The sequence below is a fragment of the Rhinoderma darwinii genome, chromosome 1, assembly GCF_050947455.1.
Source record: "Rhinoderma darwinii isolate aRhiDar2 chromosome 1, aRhiDar2.hap1, whole genome shotgun sequence".
In the NCBI taxonomy this organism is placed as follows: Eukaryota; Metazoa; Chordata; class Amphibia; order Anura; family Rhinodermatidae; genus Rhinoderma; species Rhinoderma darwinii.
Window position 1 is genome coordinate 3879306 of NC_134687.1, and position 17642 is coordinate 3896947.

At 46.3% G+C, this 17642-nt stretch overlaps 1 protein-coding gene across 2 annotated transcripts in view; it reads right to left on the bottom strand.

Moving 5' to 3' along the window:
* The window catches only part of DCTN1 (dynactin subunit 1), a 50532-nt gene that overhangs the window by 21806 nt on the left and 11084 nt on the right, over positions 1 to 17642 (bottom strand). For both annotated transcript variants that reach the window (XM_075855488.1, XM_075855480.1), the window contains exons 6-14: positions 15769 to 15847; positions 15533 to 15692; positions 15297 to 15401; positions 13127 to 13318; positions 12931 to 13047; positions 12699 to 12851; positions 12307 to 12467; positions 5229 to 5397; positions 4802 to 4870 (exon numbers count right to left, since the gene is read on the bottom strand). In XM_075855488.1, the coding sequence (XP_075711603.1) occupies positions 4802 to 4870; positions 5229 to 5397; positions 12307 to 12467; positions 12699 to 12851; positions 12931 to 13047; positions 13127 to 13318; positions 15297 to 15401; positions 15533 to 15692; positions 15769 to 15847 (1205 nt within the window). The remainder of the gene's footprint in view (positions 1 to 4801; positions 4871 to 5228; positions 5398 to 12306; positions 12468 to 12698; positions 12852 to 12930; positions 13048 to 13126; positions 13319 to 15296; positions 15402 to 15532; positions 15693 to 15768; positions 15848 to 17642) is intronic.

Here is a 17642-nt window from a genome sequence, read left to right on the forward strand (position 1 = left end):
CCGCAGTCATAATATACCACACACACAGGACATCACCCGCAGTCATAATATACCACACACACAGGACATCACCCGCAGTCATAATATACCACACACAGGACATCACCCGCAGTCATAATATACCACACACAGGACATCACCCCGCAGTCATAATATACCACACACACAGGACATCACCCGCAGTCATAATATACCACACACACAGGACATCACCCGCAGTCATAATATACCACACACACAGGACATCACCCTGCAGTCATAATATACCACACACAGGACATCACCCCGCAGTCATAATATACCACACACACAGGACATCACCCGCAGTCATAATATACCACACACACAGGACGTCACCCCGCAGTCATAATATACCACACACACAGGACGTCACCCGCAGTCATAATATACCACACACAGGACATCACCCGCAGTCATAATATACCACACACACAGGACGTCACCCGCAGTCATAATATACCACACACACAGGACATCACCCGCAGTCATAATATACCACACACACACAGGACATCACCCGCAGTCATAATATACCACACACACAGGACATCACCCGCAGTCATAATATACCACACACACAGGACATCACCCGCAGTCATAATATACCACACACACAGGACATCACCCCGCAGTCATAATATACCACACACACAGGACATCACCCGCAGTCATAATATACCACACACACAGGACATCACCCGCAGTCATAATATACCACACACACAGGACATCACCCGCAGTCATAATATACCACACACACAGGACATCACCCCGCAGTCATAATATACCACACACACAGGACATCACCCGCAGTCATAATATACCACACACACAGGACATCACCCGCAGTCATAATATACCACACACAGGACATCACCCGCAGTCATAATATACCACACACAGGACATCACCCGCAGTCATAATATACCACACACACAGGACATCACCCGCAGTCATAATATACCACACACACAGGACATCACCCGCAGTCATAATATACCACACACACACAGGACATCACCCGCAGTCATAATATACCACACACACAGGACATCACCCGCAGTCATAATATACCACACACACAGGACGTCACCCCGCAGTCATAATATACCACACACAGGACATCACCCCGCAGTCATAATATACCACACACACAGGACATCACCCGCAGTCATAATATACCACACACAGGACATCACCCCGCAGTCATAATATACCACACACACAGGACATCACCCGCAGTCATAATATACCACACACACAGGACATCACCCGCAGCCATAATATACCACACACACAGGACATCACCCGCAGTCATAATATACCACACACACACAGGACATCACCCGCAGTCATAATATACCACACACACAGGACATCACCCTGCAGTCATAATATACCACACACACAGGACATCACCCGCAGCCATAATATACCACACACACAGGACATCACCCGCAGTCATAATATACCACACACACAGGACATCACCCGCAGTCATAATATACCACACACACACAGGACATCACCCGCAGTCATAATATACCACACACAGGACATCACCCGCAGTCATAATATACCACACACACAGGACATCACCCCGCAGTCATAATATACCACACACAGGACATCACCCGCAGTCATAATATACCACACACACAGGACATCACCCGCAGTCATAATATACCACACACACAGGACATCACCCCGCAGTCATAATATACCACACACACAGGACATCACCCGCAGTCATAATATACCACACACACAGGACATCACCCGCAGTCATAATATACCACACACACAGGACATCACCCGCAGTCATAATATACCACACACACAGGCCATCACCCGCAGTCATAATATACCACACACAGGACATCACCCGCAGTCATAATATACCACACACACAGGACATCACCCGCAGTCATAATATACCACACACACAGGACATCACCCCGCAGTCATAATATACCACACACACAGGACATCACCCGCAGTCATAATATACCACACACACAGGACATCACCCGCAGTCATAATATACCACACACAGGACATCACCCCGCAGTCATAATATACCACACACACAGGACATCACCCGCAGTCATAATATACCACACACACACAGGACATCACCCCGCAGTCATAATATACCACACACACAGGACATCACCCCGCAGCCATAATATACCACACACACAGGACATCACCCGCAGTCATAATATACCACACACACAGGACATCACCCGCAGTCATAATATACCACACACACAGGACATCACCCGCAGTCATAATATACCACACACACACAGGACATCACCCCGCAGTCATAATATACCACACACACAGGACATCACCCGCAGTCATAATATACCACACACACAGGACATCACCCCGCAGTCATAATATACCACACACAGGACATCACCCCGCAGTCATAATATACCACACACACAGGACATCACCCTGCAGTCATAATATACCACACACACAGGACATCACCCGCAGTCATAATATACCACACACAGGACATCACCCGCAGTCATAATATACCACACACAGGACATCACCCGCAGTCATAATATACCACACACAGGACATCACCCGCAGTCATAATATACCACACACACAGGACGTCACCCGCAGTCATAATATACCACACACACAGGACATCACCCGCAGTCATAATATACCACACACACAGGACATCACCCGCAGTCATAATATACCACACACAGGACATCACCCGCAGTCATAATATACCACACACAGGACATCACCCGCAGTCATAATATACCACACACAGGACATCACCCGCAGTCATAATATACCACACACACAGGACATCACCTGCAGTCATAATATACCACACACACAGGACATCACCCGCAGTCATAATATACCACACACACAGGACATCACCCCGCAGTCATAATATACCACACACACAGGACATCACCCCGCAGTCATAATATACCACACACAGGACATCACCCGCAGTCATAATATACCACACACAGGACATCACCCGCAGTCATAATATACCACACACACAGGACATCACCCCGCAGTCATAATATACCACACACACAGGACATCACCCCGCAGTCATAATATACCACACACACAGGACATCACCCGCAGTCATAATATACCACACACAGGACATCACCCCGCAGTCATAATATACCACACACACAGGACATCACCCGCAGTCATAATATACCACACACACAGGACATCACCCGCAGCCATAATATACCACACACACAGGACATCACCCGCAGTCATAATATACCACACACACACAGGACATCACCCGCAGTCATAATATACCACACACACAGGACATCACCCTGCAGTCATAATATACCACACACACAGGACATCACCCTGCAGTCATAATATACCACACACACAGGACATCACCCCGCAGTCATAATATACCACACACACAGGACATCACCCGCAGTCATAATATACCACACACACAGGCCATCACCCGCAGTCATAATATACCACACACACAGGACATCACCCGCAGTCATAATATACCACACACACAGGACATCACCCGCAGTCATAATATACCACACACACAGGACATCACCCGCAGCCATAATATACCACACACACAGGACATCACCCCGCAGTCATAATATACCACACACACAGGACATCACCCCGCAGCCATAATATACCACACACACAGGACATCACCCGCAGCCATAATATACCACACACACAGGACATCACCCCGCAGTCATAATATACCACACACACAGGACATCACCCGCAGTCATAATATACCACACACACACAGGACATCACCCGCAGTCATAATATACCACACACACAGGACATCACCCGCAGCCATAATATACCACACACACAGGACATCACCCGCAGTCATAATATACCACACACACAGGACATCACCCCGCAGTCATAATATACCACACACACAGGACATCACCCGCAGTCATAATATACCACACACACAGGACATCACCCGCAGTCATAATATACCACACAGGACATCACCCGCAGTCATAATATACCACACACACAGGACGTCACCCCGCAGTCATAATATACCACACACAGGACATCACCCGCAGTCATAATATACCACACACACAGGACATCACCCGCAGTCATAATATACCACACACAGGACATCACCCGCAGTCATAATATACCACACACAGGACATCACCCGCAGTCATAATATACCACACACACAGGACATCACCCGCAGTCATAATATACCACACACACAGGACGTCACCCGCAGTCATAATATACCACACACACAGGACATCACCCGCAGTCATAATATACCACACACAGGACATCACCCGCAGTCATAATATACCACACACAGGACATCACCCCGCAGTCATAATATACCACACACACAGGACATCACCCCGCAGTCATAATATACCACACACAGGACATCACCCGCAGTCATAATATACCACACACAGGACATCACCCGCAGTCATAATATACCACACACACAGGACATCACCCGCAGTCATAATATACCACACACACAGGACGTCACCCCGCAGTCATAATATACCACACACACAGGACATCACCCCGCAGTCATAATATACCACACACACAGGACATCACCCGCAGCCATAATATACCACACACAGGACATCACCCCGCAGTCATAATATACCACACACAGGACAGAGGGTGGATTTTATGCTGCGATCCTCAGAATCCCTCAGTTCGGGGCAGATGATGGATGGTTTACCTTGATGTGGTCGGACAGCTGCATGGTGCAGTCCTCGGGCTGGTCAGCCAGGTGTATGCTGTACAAGTGCTGCCAAGAAGAAGAATCATACTAAGAATAAAGAAGCTGCTCAGATGAAGGTCTTCCAGCCCTGCAGGGGAAGGATCTGTCATTACGGGGAGACGCTTTGCTCCAATGCAATCACTAAACAGGCTCAGCTGTCAGGTACGTTAGTAGGGGGGGGGGGCTCTTGCATTACCACATAAGGAATATATTTTGCTCTGACAGTGGTGAAGAGTGGTACTGCAAGTAGCAGACACATTGCTAGTGACTTGTGAGGAAGTTCTTTACTCATCAATAATAAGTCTATAATGTTATATGTACGAGCGTCGCCCGTACAAAATAAATCCCCGCCCTGAACACGACACAGTGTAACGACTCCTCATACCTGGTAATACTTAATGGCCTTGGTCAGGGGCTCCACGTTGACGGTCTCATCCAGCTGATCCTTGTGCAGCAATTCGATGAGGAAGTCCAGGGATCGCTCGTGCACGCTCATCTCCGGGTACAGCATCCCCACCTTCTTGTAAATCTCCACGCTGCATTTATTAAGAGCCCTGGGGACAAAACCCTAATATCAACCAAATGTACCAGCTGCCGAGACTGCACCAAAACCCACGATGACTACGATCGTATGCAACACACGCAGAGCTCAGGAGCAGCTGCTCCAGATCAGCACTAGAGGAGAGACACTACTGGTCCCAGCAATCACCGCCTGCTCCGTGTGGAAACCGTAGGACATCACTCCTGTGCACACTGGAACAGAACTCCAGCACTACATAGAGATTACAGTGAGAAACGACATCCCAAAACTCCACCCCGACACCTAGTGGTAATATATAACGTAGTTTCTAGCTAAGACTGCAGAAAGCAGACTGCGCCCGATAAACTGCGTCTTACTGTACTCAAGAAAATTATAATGCCACTACACCAGGACAAAAACCCAATTGGAGGAAAAGCTCACTGGATCTCACCGTTTGGGCACCATTTTAGAGTTTACATTACATTACTTATCCTGTACTGATCCTGATTTACATCCTGTATTATACTCCAGAGCTGCACTCACTATTCTGCTGGTAGAGTCACTGTGTACATACATTACTTATCCTGTACTGATCCTGAGTTACATCCTGTATTATACTCCAGAGCTGCACTCACTATTCTGCAGGTGGAGTCACTGTGTACATACATTACATTACTTATCCTGTACTGATCCTGAGTTATATCCTGTATTATACTCCAGAGCTGCTCTCACTATTCTGCAGGTGGAGTCACTGTGTACATACATTACATTACTTATCCTGTACTGATCCTGATTTACATCATGTATTATACTCCAGAGCTGCACTCACTATTCTGCTGGTGGAGTCACTGTGTACATACATTACATTACTTATCCTGTACTGATCCTGAGTTATATCCTGTATTATACTCCAGAGCTGCACTCACTATTCTGCTGGTGGAGTCACTGTGTACATACATTACTTATCCTGTACTGATCCTGAGTTACATCCTGTATTATACTCCAGAGCTGCACTCACTATTCTGCTGGTGGAGTCACTGTGTGCATACATTACATTACTTATCCTGTACTGCTCCTGAGTTACATCCTGTATTATACTCCAGAGCTGCACTCACTATTCTGCTGGTGGAGTCACTGTGTACATACATTACATTACTTATCCTGTACTGATCCTGAGTTATATCCTGTATTATACTCCAGAGCTGCACTCACTATTCTGCTGGTGGAGTCACTGTGTACATACATTACATTACTTATCCTGTACTGATCCTGAGTTACATCCTGTATTATACTCCAGAGCTGCACTCACTATTCTGCTGGTGGAGTCACTGTGTACATACATTACATTACTTATCCTGTACTGATCCGGAGTTATATCCTGTATTATACTCCAGAGCTGCACTCACTATTCTGCTGGTGGAGTCACTGTGTACATACATTACATTACTTATCCTGTACTGCTCCTGAGTTACATCCTGTATTATACTCCAGAGCTGCACTCACTATTCTGCTGGTGGAGTCACTGTGTACATACATTACTTATCCTGTACTGCTCCTGAGTTACATCCTGTATTATACTCCAGAGCTGCACTCACTATTCTGCTGGTGGAGTCACTGTGTACATACATTACATTACTTATCCTGTACTGATCCGGAGTTATATCCTGTATTATACTCCAGAGCTGCACTCACTATTCTGCTGGTGGAGTCACTGTGTACATACATTACATTACTTATCCTGTACTGATCCTGAGTTATATCCTGTATTATACTCCAGAGCTGCACTCACTATTCTGCTGGTGGAGTCACTGTGTACATACATTACTTATCCTGTACTGATCCTGCGTTACATCCTATATTATACTCCAGAGCTACACTCACTATTCTGCTGGTGGAGTCACTGTGTACATACATTACTTATCCTGTACTGCTCCTGAGTTACATCCTGTATTATACTCCAGAGCTGCACTCACTATTCTGCTGGTGGAGTCACTGTGTACATACATTACATTACTTATCCTGTACAGATCCTGAGTTACATCCTGAATTATACTCCAGAGCTGCACTCACTATTCTGCTGGTGGGGTCACTGTGTACATACATTACATTACTTATGCTGTACTGATCCTGAGTTATATCCTGTATTATACTCCAGAGCTGCACTCACTATTCTGCTGGTGGAGTCACTGTGTACATACATTACTTATCCTGTACTGATCCTGCGTTACATCCTATATTATACTCCAGAGCTACACTCACTATTCTGCTGGTGGAGTCACTGTGTACATACATTACATTACTTATCCTGTACAGATCCTGAGTTACATCCTGAATTATACTCCAGAGCTGCACTCACTATTCTGCTGGTGGAGTCACTGTGTACATACATTACATTACTTATCCTGTACAGATCCTGAGTTACATCCTGAATTATACTCCAGAGCTGCACTCACTATTCTGCTGGTGGGGTCACTGTGTACATACATTACATTACTTATGCTGTACTCATCCTGAGTTATATCCTGTATTATACTCCGGAGCTGCACTCACTATTATGCTGGTGGAGTCACTGTGTACATACATTACATTACTTATCCTGTACTGATCCGGAGTTATATCCTGTATTATACTCTAGAGCTGCACTCACTATTCTGCTGGTGTAGTCACTGTGTATATACATTACATTACTTATCCTGTACTGATCCGGAGTTATATCCTGTATTATACTCCAGAGCTGCACTCACTATTCTGCTGGTGGAGTCACTGTGTATATACATTACATTACTTATCCTGTACTGATCCGGAGTTACATCCTGAATTATACTCCAGAGCTGCACTCACTATTCTGCTGGTGGGGTCACTGTGTACATACATTACATTACTTATGCTGTACTCATCCTGAGTTATATCCTGTATTATACTCCGGAGCTGCACTCACTATTCTGCTGGTGGAGTCACTGTGTATATACATTACATTACTTATCCTGTACTGATCCGGAGTTATATCCTGTATTATACTCTAGAGCTGCACTCACTATTCTGCTGGTGGAGTCACTGTGTATATACATTACATTACTTATCCTGTACTGATCCGGAGTTATATCCTGTATTATACTCCAGAGCTGCACTCACTATTCTGCTGGTGGAGTCACTGTGTATATACATTACATTACTTATCCTGTACTGATCCGGAGTTATATCCTGTATTATACTCTAGAGCTGCACTCACTATTCTGCTGGTGTAGTCACTGTGTATATACATTACATTACTTATCCTGTACTGATCCGGAGTTATATCCTGTATTATACTCTAGAGCTGCACTCACTATTCTGCTGGTGTAGTCACTGTGTATATACATTACATTACTTATCCTGTACTGATCCGGAGTTATATCCTGTATTATACTCCAGAGCTGCACTCACTATTCTGCTGGTGGAGTCACTGTGTACATACATTACTTATCCTGTACTGATCCCGAGTTATATACTGTATTATACTCCAGAGCTGCACTCATTATTATGCTGGTGGAGTCACTGTATACATACATTACATTACTTATCCTGTACTGATCCTGAGTTACATCCTGTATTATACTCCAGAGCTGCACTCACTATTCTGCTGGTGGGTGGAGTCACTGTGTACATACATTACATTATATACCCTGTACTGATCCTGAGTTACATCCTGTATTATACTCCAGAGCTGCACTCACTATTCTGCTGGTGGAGTCACTGTGTACATACATTACTTTACTTATACTGTACTGATCCTGAGTTACATCCTGTATTATACTCCAGAGCTGCACTCACTATTCTGCTGGTGGAGTCACTGTGTACATACGTTACATTACTTATCCTGTACTGATCCTGAGTTATATCCTGTATTATACTCCAGAGCTGCACTCACTATTCTGCTGGTGGGTGGAGTCACTGTGTACATACATGACATTACTTATCCTGTACTGATCCGGAGTTACATCCTGTATTATACTCCAGAGCTGTGCTCACTATTCTGCTGGTGGAGTCACTGTGTACATACATTACATTACTTATCCTGTACAGATCCTGAGTTACATCCTGAATTATACTCCAGAGCTGCACTCACTATTCTGCTGGTGGGGTCACTGTGTACATACATTACATTACTTATGCTGTACTCATCCTGAGTTATATCCTGTATTATACTCCGGAGCTGCACTCACTATTATGCTGGTGGAGTCACTGTGTACATACATTACATTACTTATCCTGTACTGATCCGGAGTTATATCCTGTATTATACTCTAGAGCTGCACTCACTATTCTGCTGGTGTAGTCACTGTGTATATACATTACATTACTTATCCTGTACTGATCCGGAGTTATATCCTGTATTATACTCCAGAGCTGCACTCACTATTCTGCTGGTGGAGTCACTGTGTATATACATTACATTACTTATCCTGTACTGATCCGGAGTTACATCCTGAATTATACTCCAGAGCTGCACTCACTATTCTGCTGGTGGGGTCACTGTGTACATACATTACATTACTTATGCTGTACTCATCCTGAGTTATATCCTGTATTATACTCCGGAGCTGCACTCACTATTCTGCTGGTGGAGTCACTGTGTATATACATTACATTACTTATCCTGTACTGATCCGGAGTTATATCCTGTATTATACTCTAGAGCTGCACTCACTATTCTGCTGGTGGAGTCACTGTGTATATACATTACATTACTTATCCTGTACTGATCCGGAGTTATATCCTGTATTATACTCCAGAGCTGCACTCACTATTCTGCTGGTGGAGTCACTGTGTATATACATTACATTACTTATCCTGTACTGATCCGGAGTTATATCCTGTATTATACTCTAGAGCTGCACTCACTATTCTGCTGGTGTAGTCACTGTGTATATACATTACATTACTTATCCTGTACTGATCCGGAGTTATATCCTGTATTATACTCTAGAGCTGCACTCACTATTCTGCTGGTGTAGTCACTGTGTATATACATTACATTACTTATCCTGTACTGATCCGGAGTTATATCCTGTATTATACTCCAGAGCTGCACTCACTATTCTGCTGGTGGAGTCACTGTGTACATACATTACTTATCCTGTACTGATCCCGAGTTATATACTGTATTATACTCCAGAGCTGCACTCATTATTATGCTGGTGGAGTCACTGTATACATACATTACATTACTTATCCTGTACTGATCCTGAGTTACATCCTGTATTATACTCCAGAGCTGCACTCACTATTCTGCTGGTGGGTGGAGTCACTGTGTACATACATTACATTATATACCCTGTACTGATCCTGAGTTACATCCTGTATTATACTCCAGAGCTGCACTCACTATTCTGCTGGTGGAGTCACTGTGTACATACATTACTTTACTTATACTGTACTGATCCTGAGTTACATCCTGTATTATACTCCAGAGCTGCACTCACTATTCTGCTGGTGGAGTCACTGTGTACATACGTTACATTACTTATCCTGTACTGATCCTGAGTTATATCCTGTATTATACTCCAGAGCTGCACTCACTATTCTGCTGGTGGGTGGAGTCACTGTGTACATACATGACATTACTTATCCTGTACTGATCCGGAGTTACATCCTGTATTATACTCCAGAGCTGTGCTCACTATTCTGCTGGTCGAGTCACTGTGTACATACATTACATTACTTATCCTGCACTGATCCTGAGTTACATCCTGTATTATACTCCAGAGCTGCACTCACTATTCTGCTGGTGGAGTCACTGTGTACATACATTACTTATCCTGTACTGATCCTACGTTACATCCTATATTATACTCCAGAGCTACACTCACTATTCTGCTGGTGGAGTCACTGTGTACATACATTACATTACTTATCCTGTACAGATCCTGAGTTACATCCTGTATTATACTCCAGAGCTGCACTCACTATTCTGCTGGTGGGGTCACTGTGTACATACATTACATTACTTATGCTGTACTCATCCTGAGTTATATCCTGTATTATACTCCAGAGCTGCACTAACTTACTTATCCTGTACTGATCCGGAGTTACATCATGTATTATACTCCAGAGCTGCACTCACTATTCTGCTGGTGGAGTCACTGTGTACATACATTGCATTACTTATCCTGTACTGATCCTGAGTTACATCCTGTATTATACTCCAGAGCTGCACTCACTATTCTGCTGGTGGAGTCACTGTGTACATACATTACTTATCCTACACTGATCCTGAGTTACATCCTGTATTATACTCCAGAGCTGCACTGACTATTCTGCTGGTGGAGTCACTGTGTACATACATTACATTACTTATCCTGTACTGATCCCGAGTTACATCCTGTATTATACTCCAGAGCTGCCCTCACTATTCTGCTGGTGGAGTGACTGTGTACATACATTACACTACTTATCCTGTACTGATCCTGAGTTACATCCTGTATTATACTCCAGAGCTGCACTCACTATTCTGCTGGTGGAGTCACTGTGTACATACATTACTTATCCTGTACTGATCCTGAGTTACATCCTGTATTATACTCCAGAGCTGCACTCACTATTCTGATGGTGAAGTCACTGTGTACATACATTACTTATCCTGTACTGATCCGGAGTTACATCCTGTATTATTCTGCAGAGCTACACTCACTATTCTGCTGGTGGAGTCACTGTATACATACATTACATTACTTATCCTGTATTATACTCCAGAGCTGCACTCTCTGTATTCCCTGGGTATTCATTAGAACAAGATCTATGCAGACACTGATTTGAATTATACGGAGCAGCTCCACGGGTAGGAGTGTGCCTGTCCCACAAGCTTGCTGACTGTGTCCAGCAGAATAGTGAATGCAGCACTGGAGTATAGCTGTATAATGGTGCTCAGAAGTAGACGCAGGGTTGTGATGTGGCCTCCACTTACTGCTCGTATTTGTGTAGTGTGGCCTGCAGCAGGCTGAGAGAATACACCAGACCACCGGCAAAGCTCATCTGTTCCCCCACAGCTCCTCTCATGCCAGTCTTCTCTTCATTGGCCTCTGACAGCTCAAACTTGTCCTGGGCCTGCTTACTGATGAGCTCCGCCTGAGGGAAACACCGGCACATTAATATCCCTGTATGAAGACGTTGTACAGTACAATCAAGTTCTGAGAAATCTGGGTGACAACCAATATGGCTGCATAACCATTCCCCCAGGGGTCATCACCCAGCTTTCCTAGGCTCCTGAACGGCACGTTGCTCTAGTCATGCAGTTACACATCCTTGTCTCCTGCATAACTAAGCAGATGAGGCCTGGGAATGCTGAATCCGCCTGACCTTGCAGATGAGTCTTGGGATGAGCAACAGCACCAGGATGCAGTCGTGGTCTCCTCCGTGGCGCAGGAAGCTGTCCGGCATGAAGGACGTGAGCAGGGAGACATGGCGGTTGGCTTGGTTGACCTCCATCTTCCGCAGCTCCATCTCGATGGCCTGAAAGGAGAAGAATATTAAGTGTGGTCGTCTTACAAACCCCCCAGATTCTGGACGAGCTCCGGTATCATTCTCGCACCTTCGCATGGGCCTTCGTCTCAGCAAACTTGATCTTGAAGTCGAACATCTCAGGTGACGGCTGCTGCTCCTTCTCCACGGAGGCCTCCTGCTGGTTGTGGAGCTCGCGGTTCATTTCCTGCAGTATATGAAGCACACGTGTTGTAGCGTACGCTCCTCAATGAGTGTGCAGCCTCCGTGTACATTCATTGCCTCACCTGCAGGTGAGCGGTCAGGTCCCGGTACTTCTTGATGGTCTGCTGGTAGTCCGCCACCGTCTCCTGAGCGGCCTCCACGCGCTTCTCAGCCTCCCGTACTCGGGCGATGGCCATGTCCAGCTGCTCACGTAACTCCAGCTCTGTCTCGCGGGCGTTCTCTTGCAGCTCGTCGTTCATCTCATTGATGGCTTCCTGGAAAGGGGAAGATTGGAAGGGATGAGATTTCTGCAGCGCTGGGTGGTCCCCAGGACATCGCCTCATACACAGAAGTTTATGTTGGAGCAACTCAGAAGAAAATTTGAGGGAACTGCTCAACTAACAATCCCCACAATGTGTTAATACTAGAACGGTCCTTCATGACAAAACACAGAACAGAGCTCTACACTAACCACCAGGGGACATATAGAAGGACAGAGCTCTACACTAACCACCAGGGAATATATAGGACAGAGCTCTACACTAACCACCAGGGGACATATAGAAGGACAGAGCTCTACACTAACCACCAGGGAATATATAGAAGGACAGAGCTCTACACTAACCACCAGGGAATATATAGAAGGACAGAGCTCTACACTAACCACCAGGGAATATATAGAAGAGACCGAGCTCTACACTAACCACCAGGGAATATATAGAAGAGACCGAGCTCTACACTAACCACCAGGGAATATATAGAAGGACAGAGCTCTACACTAACCACCAGGGAATATATAGAAGAGACCGAGCTCTACACTAACCACCAGGGGACATATAGAAGGACAGAGCTCTACACTAACCACCAGGGGACATATAGAAGGACAGAGCTCTACACTAACCACCAGGGAATATATAGAAGAGACCGAGCTCTACACTAACCACCAGGGAATATATAGAAGGACAGAGCTCTACACTAACCACCAGGGAATATATAGAAGGACAGAGCTCTACACTAACCACCAGGGGACATATAGAAGGACAGAGCTCTACACTAACCACCAGGGAATATATAGAAGGACAGAGCTCTACACTAACCACCAGGGAATATATAGAAGGACAGAGCTCTACACTAACCACCAGGGAATATATAGGACAGAGCTCTACACTAACCACCAGGGGACATATAGAAGGACAGAGCTCTACACTAACCACCAGGGAATATATAGAAGAGACCGAGCTCTACACCAACCACCAGGGAATATATAGAAGGACAGAGATCTACACCAACCACCAGGGAATATATAGAAGGACAGAGCTCTACACTAACCACCAGGGAATATATAGAAGGACAGAGCTCTACACTAACCACCAGGGGACATATAGAAGGACAGAGCTCTACACTAACCACCAGGGAATATATAGAAGGACAGAGCTCTACACTAACCACCAGGGAATATATAGAAGGACAGAGCTCTACACTAACCACCAGGGAATATATAGGACAGAGCTCTACACTAAACACCAGGGGACATATAGAAGGACAGAGCTCTACACTAACCACCAGGGAATATATAGAAGAGACCGAGCTCTACACCAACCACCAGGGAATATATAGAAGGACAGAGCTCTACACTAACCACCAGGGGGCAAATAGAAGGACAGAGCTCTACACTAACCACCAGGGGACATATAGAAGGACAGAGCTCTACACTAACCACCAGGGGGCAAATAGAAGGACAGAGCTCTACACTAACCACCAGGGGACAAATAGAAGGACAGAGCTCTACACTAACCACCAGGGGACATATAGAAGGACAGAGCTCTACACTAACCACCAGGGGACATATAGAAGGACAGATCTCTACACTAACCACCAGGGAATATATAGAAGGACAGAGCTCTACACTAACCACCAGGGGACATATAGAAGGACAGAGCTATACACTAACCACCAGGGAATATATAGAAGGACAGAGCTCTACACTACCCACCAGGGAATATATAGAAGAGACAGAGCTCTACACTAACCACCAGGGAATATATAGAAGAGACCGAGCTCTACACTAACCTCCAGGGAATATATAGAAGAGACCGAGCTCTACACTAACCTCCAGGGAATATATAGAAGAACAGAGCTCTACACTAACCTCCAGGGAATATATAGAAGAGACAGAGCTGGAAATGGATTGGAGAGAGCAGCACACTTAAGAATCAAGCATGACTGGTACTATGTGAATTGCTACTTTCATACCAGGTCAGTGACAGTCTCACGCAGTTCTCGGACTTTCTCCTCCAGGTCCAGATTTCTTTCGGCCAGTGTTTCCACCATTTCTTCAGCTCCCAGAGCAGCGTCCACCTAAACATGGCAAAACATCATCATCATCTCAGTCATACGTGTGGAATGGTCAAATAAAAAAGGCAATCAGTACATAAGAGAGTTACTGATCAGTCGAGAGCGTATGGGAGAACAGGACAGGCAAATCTGACCTGTTCCTTTAGCTCATCAATAGTCTTTTCCATCTGTGACGCTTCGTCCTGCAGCTTCTCCTTCTGCTGGCGCAGACTCTCCAGCTCCGTGTTCTTCTTCTCCAGCTGCTTCTGCACCCGGACATGTTCCTGCTTCTCCGAGGCGGACAGATCCCTCATCCTAGAGGAATGGGGCACGGCTTAGGTTTTCTGCCTGATGGATGACTAGGTGTATAGAGCGCAGGGGGTGCCCTTACCTGACCAGAGCTTCCTTCAGTCTGCCGTTCTGTTCCTCCAACTGCTTCACCTGGTAACTGGACGCTGCTCCGTCAGACCCTATAGATATAGGAAACAGGACGATGGATAAGCAGTCATTCCGTAAAGACAAGCAGAGTCTATAGTGGATCAATCACACAGATCCCACTAACCCAAGGGATCTATCAGATGTCCCAACGACCCTAACCGAGAGGGTGGCACCCACTCAGCACACCCTAGAAGGGAACCAGTCACGATGAACGGGCAGTCTGGTCTGCGGGCCGTATGATCGGCAGGAGGAGCAGATTAATATAATATCACTGCCAGCTCCGGGCTCGAGAGTCCACTGGGCGGTCCTACTCCATGTGTCAATCATTTCTTTATGTACATTTACAAGAAAGGCTGTCAATCAATTGTGGAGACCGCCCACTGGACTCTCTAGCCCACAGCAGTGATTTATATGAATAAAGGACCGGTTACCCTGAATATTCTCCCATAAAACTAAAGATCAATCTCAGCTCCACCTGCTCAAAAACATCAGTCTACATGGTCAACAAGAGCCGATCGGGGGAGCCCAGGAGTCTGCAGTCATAATAGTATACACTCCACCATGCCCTGGTCTACACTCCACCATGCCCTGGTCAACACTCCACCATGCCCTGGTCAACACTCCACCATGCCCTGGTCAACACTCCACCATGCCCTGGTCAACACTCCACCATGCCCTGGTCAACACTCCACCATGCCCTGGTCAACACTCCACCATGCCCTGGTCAACACTCCACCATGCCCTGGTCAACACTCCACCATGCCCTGGTCAACACTCCACCATGCCCTGGTCAACACTCCACCATGCCCTGGTCAACACTCCACCATGCCCTGGTCAACACTCCACCATGCCCTGGTCAACACTCCACCATGCCCTGGTCAACACTCCACCATGCCCTGGTCAACACTCCACCATGCCCTGGTCAACACTCCACCATGCCCTGGTCAACACTCCACCATGCCCTGGTCAACACTCCACCATGCCCTGGTCAACACTCCACCATGCCCTGGTCAACACTCCACCATGCCCTGGTCAACACTCCACCATGCCCTGTACAACACTCCACCATGCCCTGTACAACACTCCACCATGCCCTGTACAACACTCCACCATGCCCTGTACAACACTCCACCATGCCCTGTACAACACTCCACCATGCCCTGTACAACACTCCACCATGCCCTGTACAACACTCCACCATGCCCTGTACAACACTCCACCATGCCCTGTACAACACTCCACCATGCCCTGTACAACACTCCACCATGCCCTGTACAACACTCCACCATGCCCTGTACAACACTCCACCATGCCCTGTACAACACTCCACCATGCCCTGTACAACACTCCACCATGCCCTGTACAACACTCCACCATGCCCTGTACAACACTCCACCATGCCCTGTACAACACTCCACCATGCCCTGTACAACACTCCACCATGCCCTGTACAACACTCCACCATGCCCTGTACAACACTCCACCATGCCCTGTACAACACTCCACCATGCCCTGTACAACACTCCACCATGCCCTGATATACACTCCACCATGCCCTGATATACACTCCACCATGCCCTGATATACACTCCACCCCCTGTACAACACTCCACCATGTCCTGATATACACTCCACCCCCTGTACATTACTCCACCATGTCCTGGTATACACTCCACCCCCTGTACATTACTCCACCATGTCCTGATATACACTCCACCCAATGTACAACAATCCACCATGTCCTGATATACACTCCACCCCCTGTACATTACTCCACCATGTCCTGATATACACTCCACCCCACCCCACTCCACCCACTCTACATTA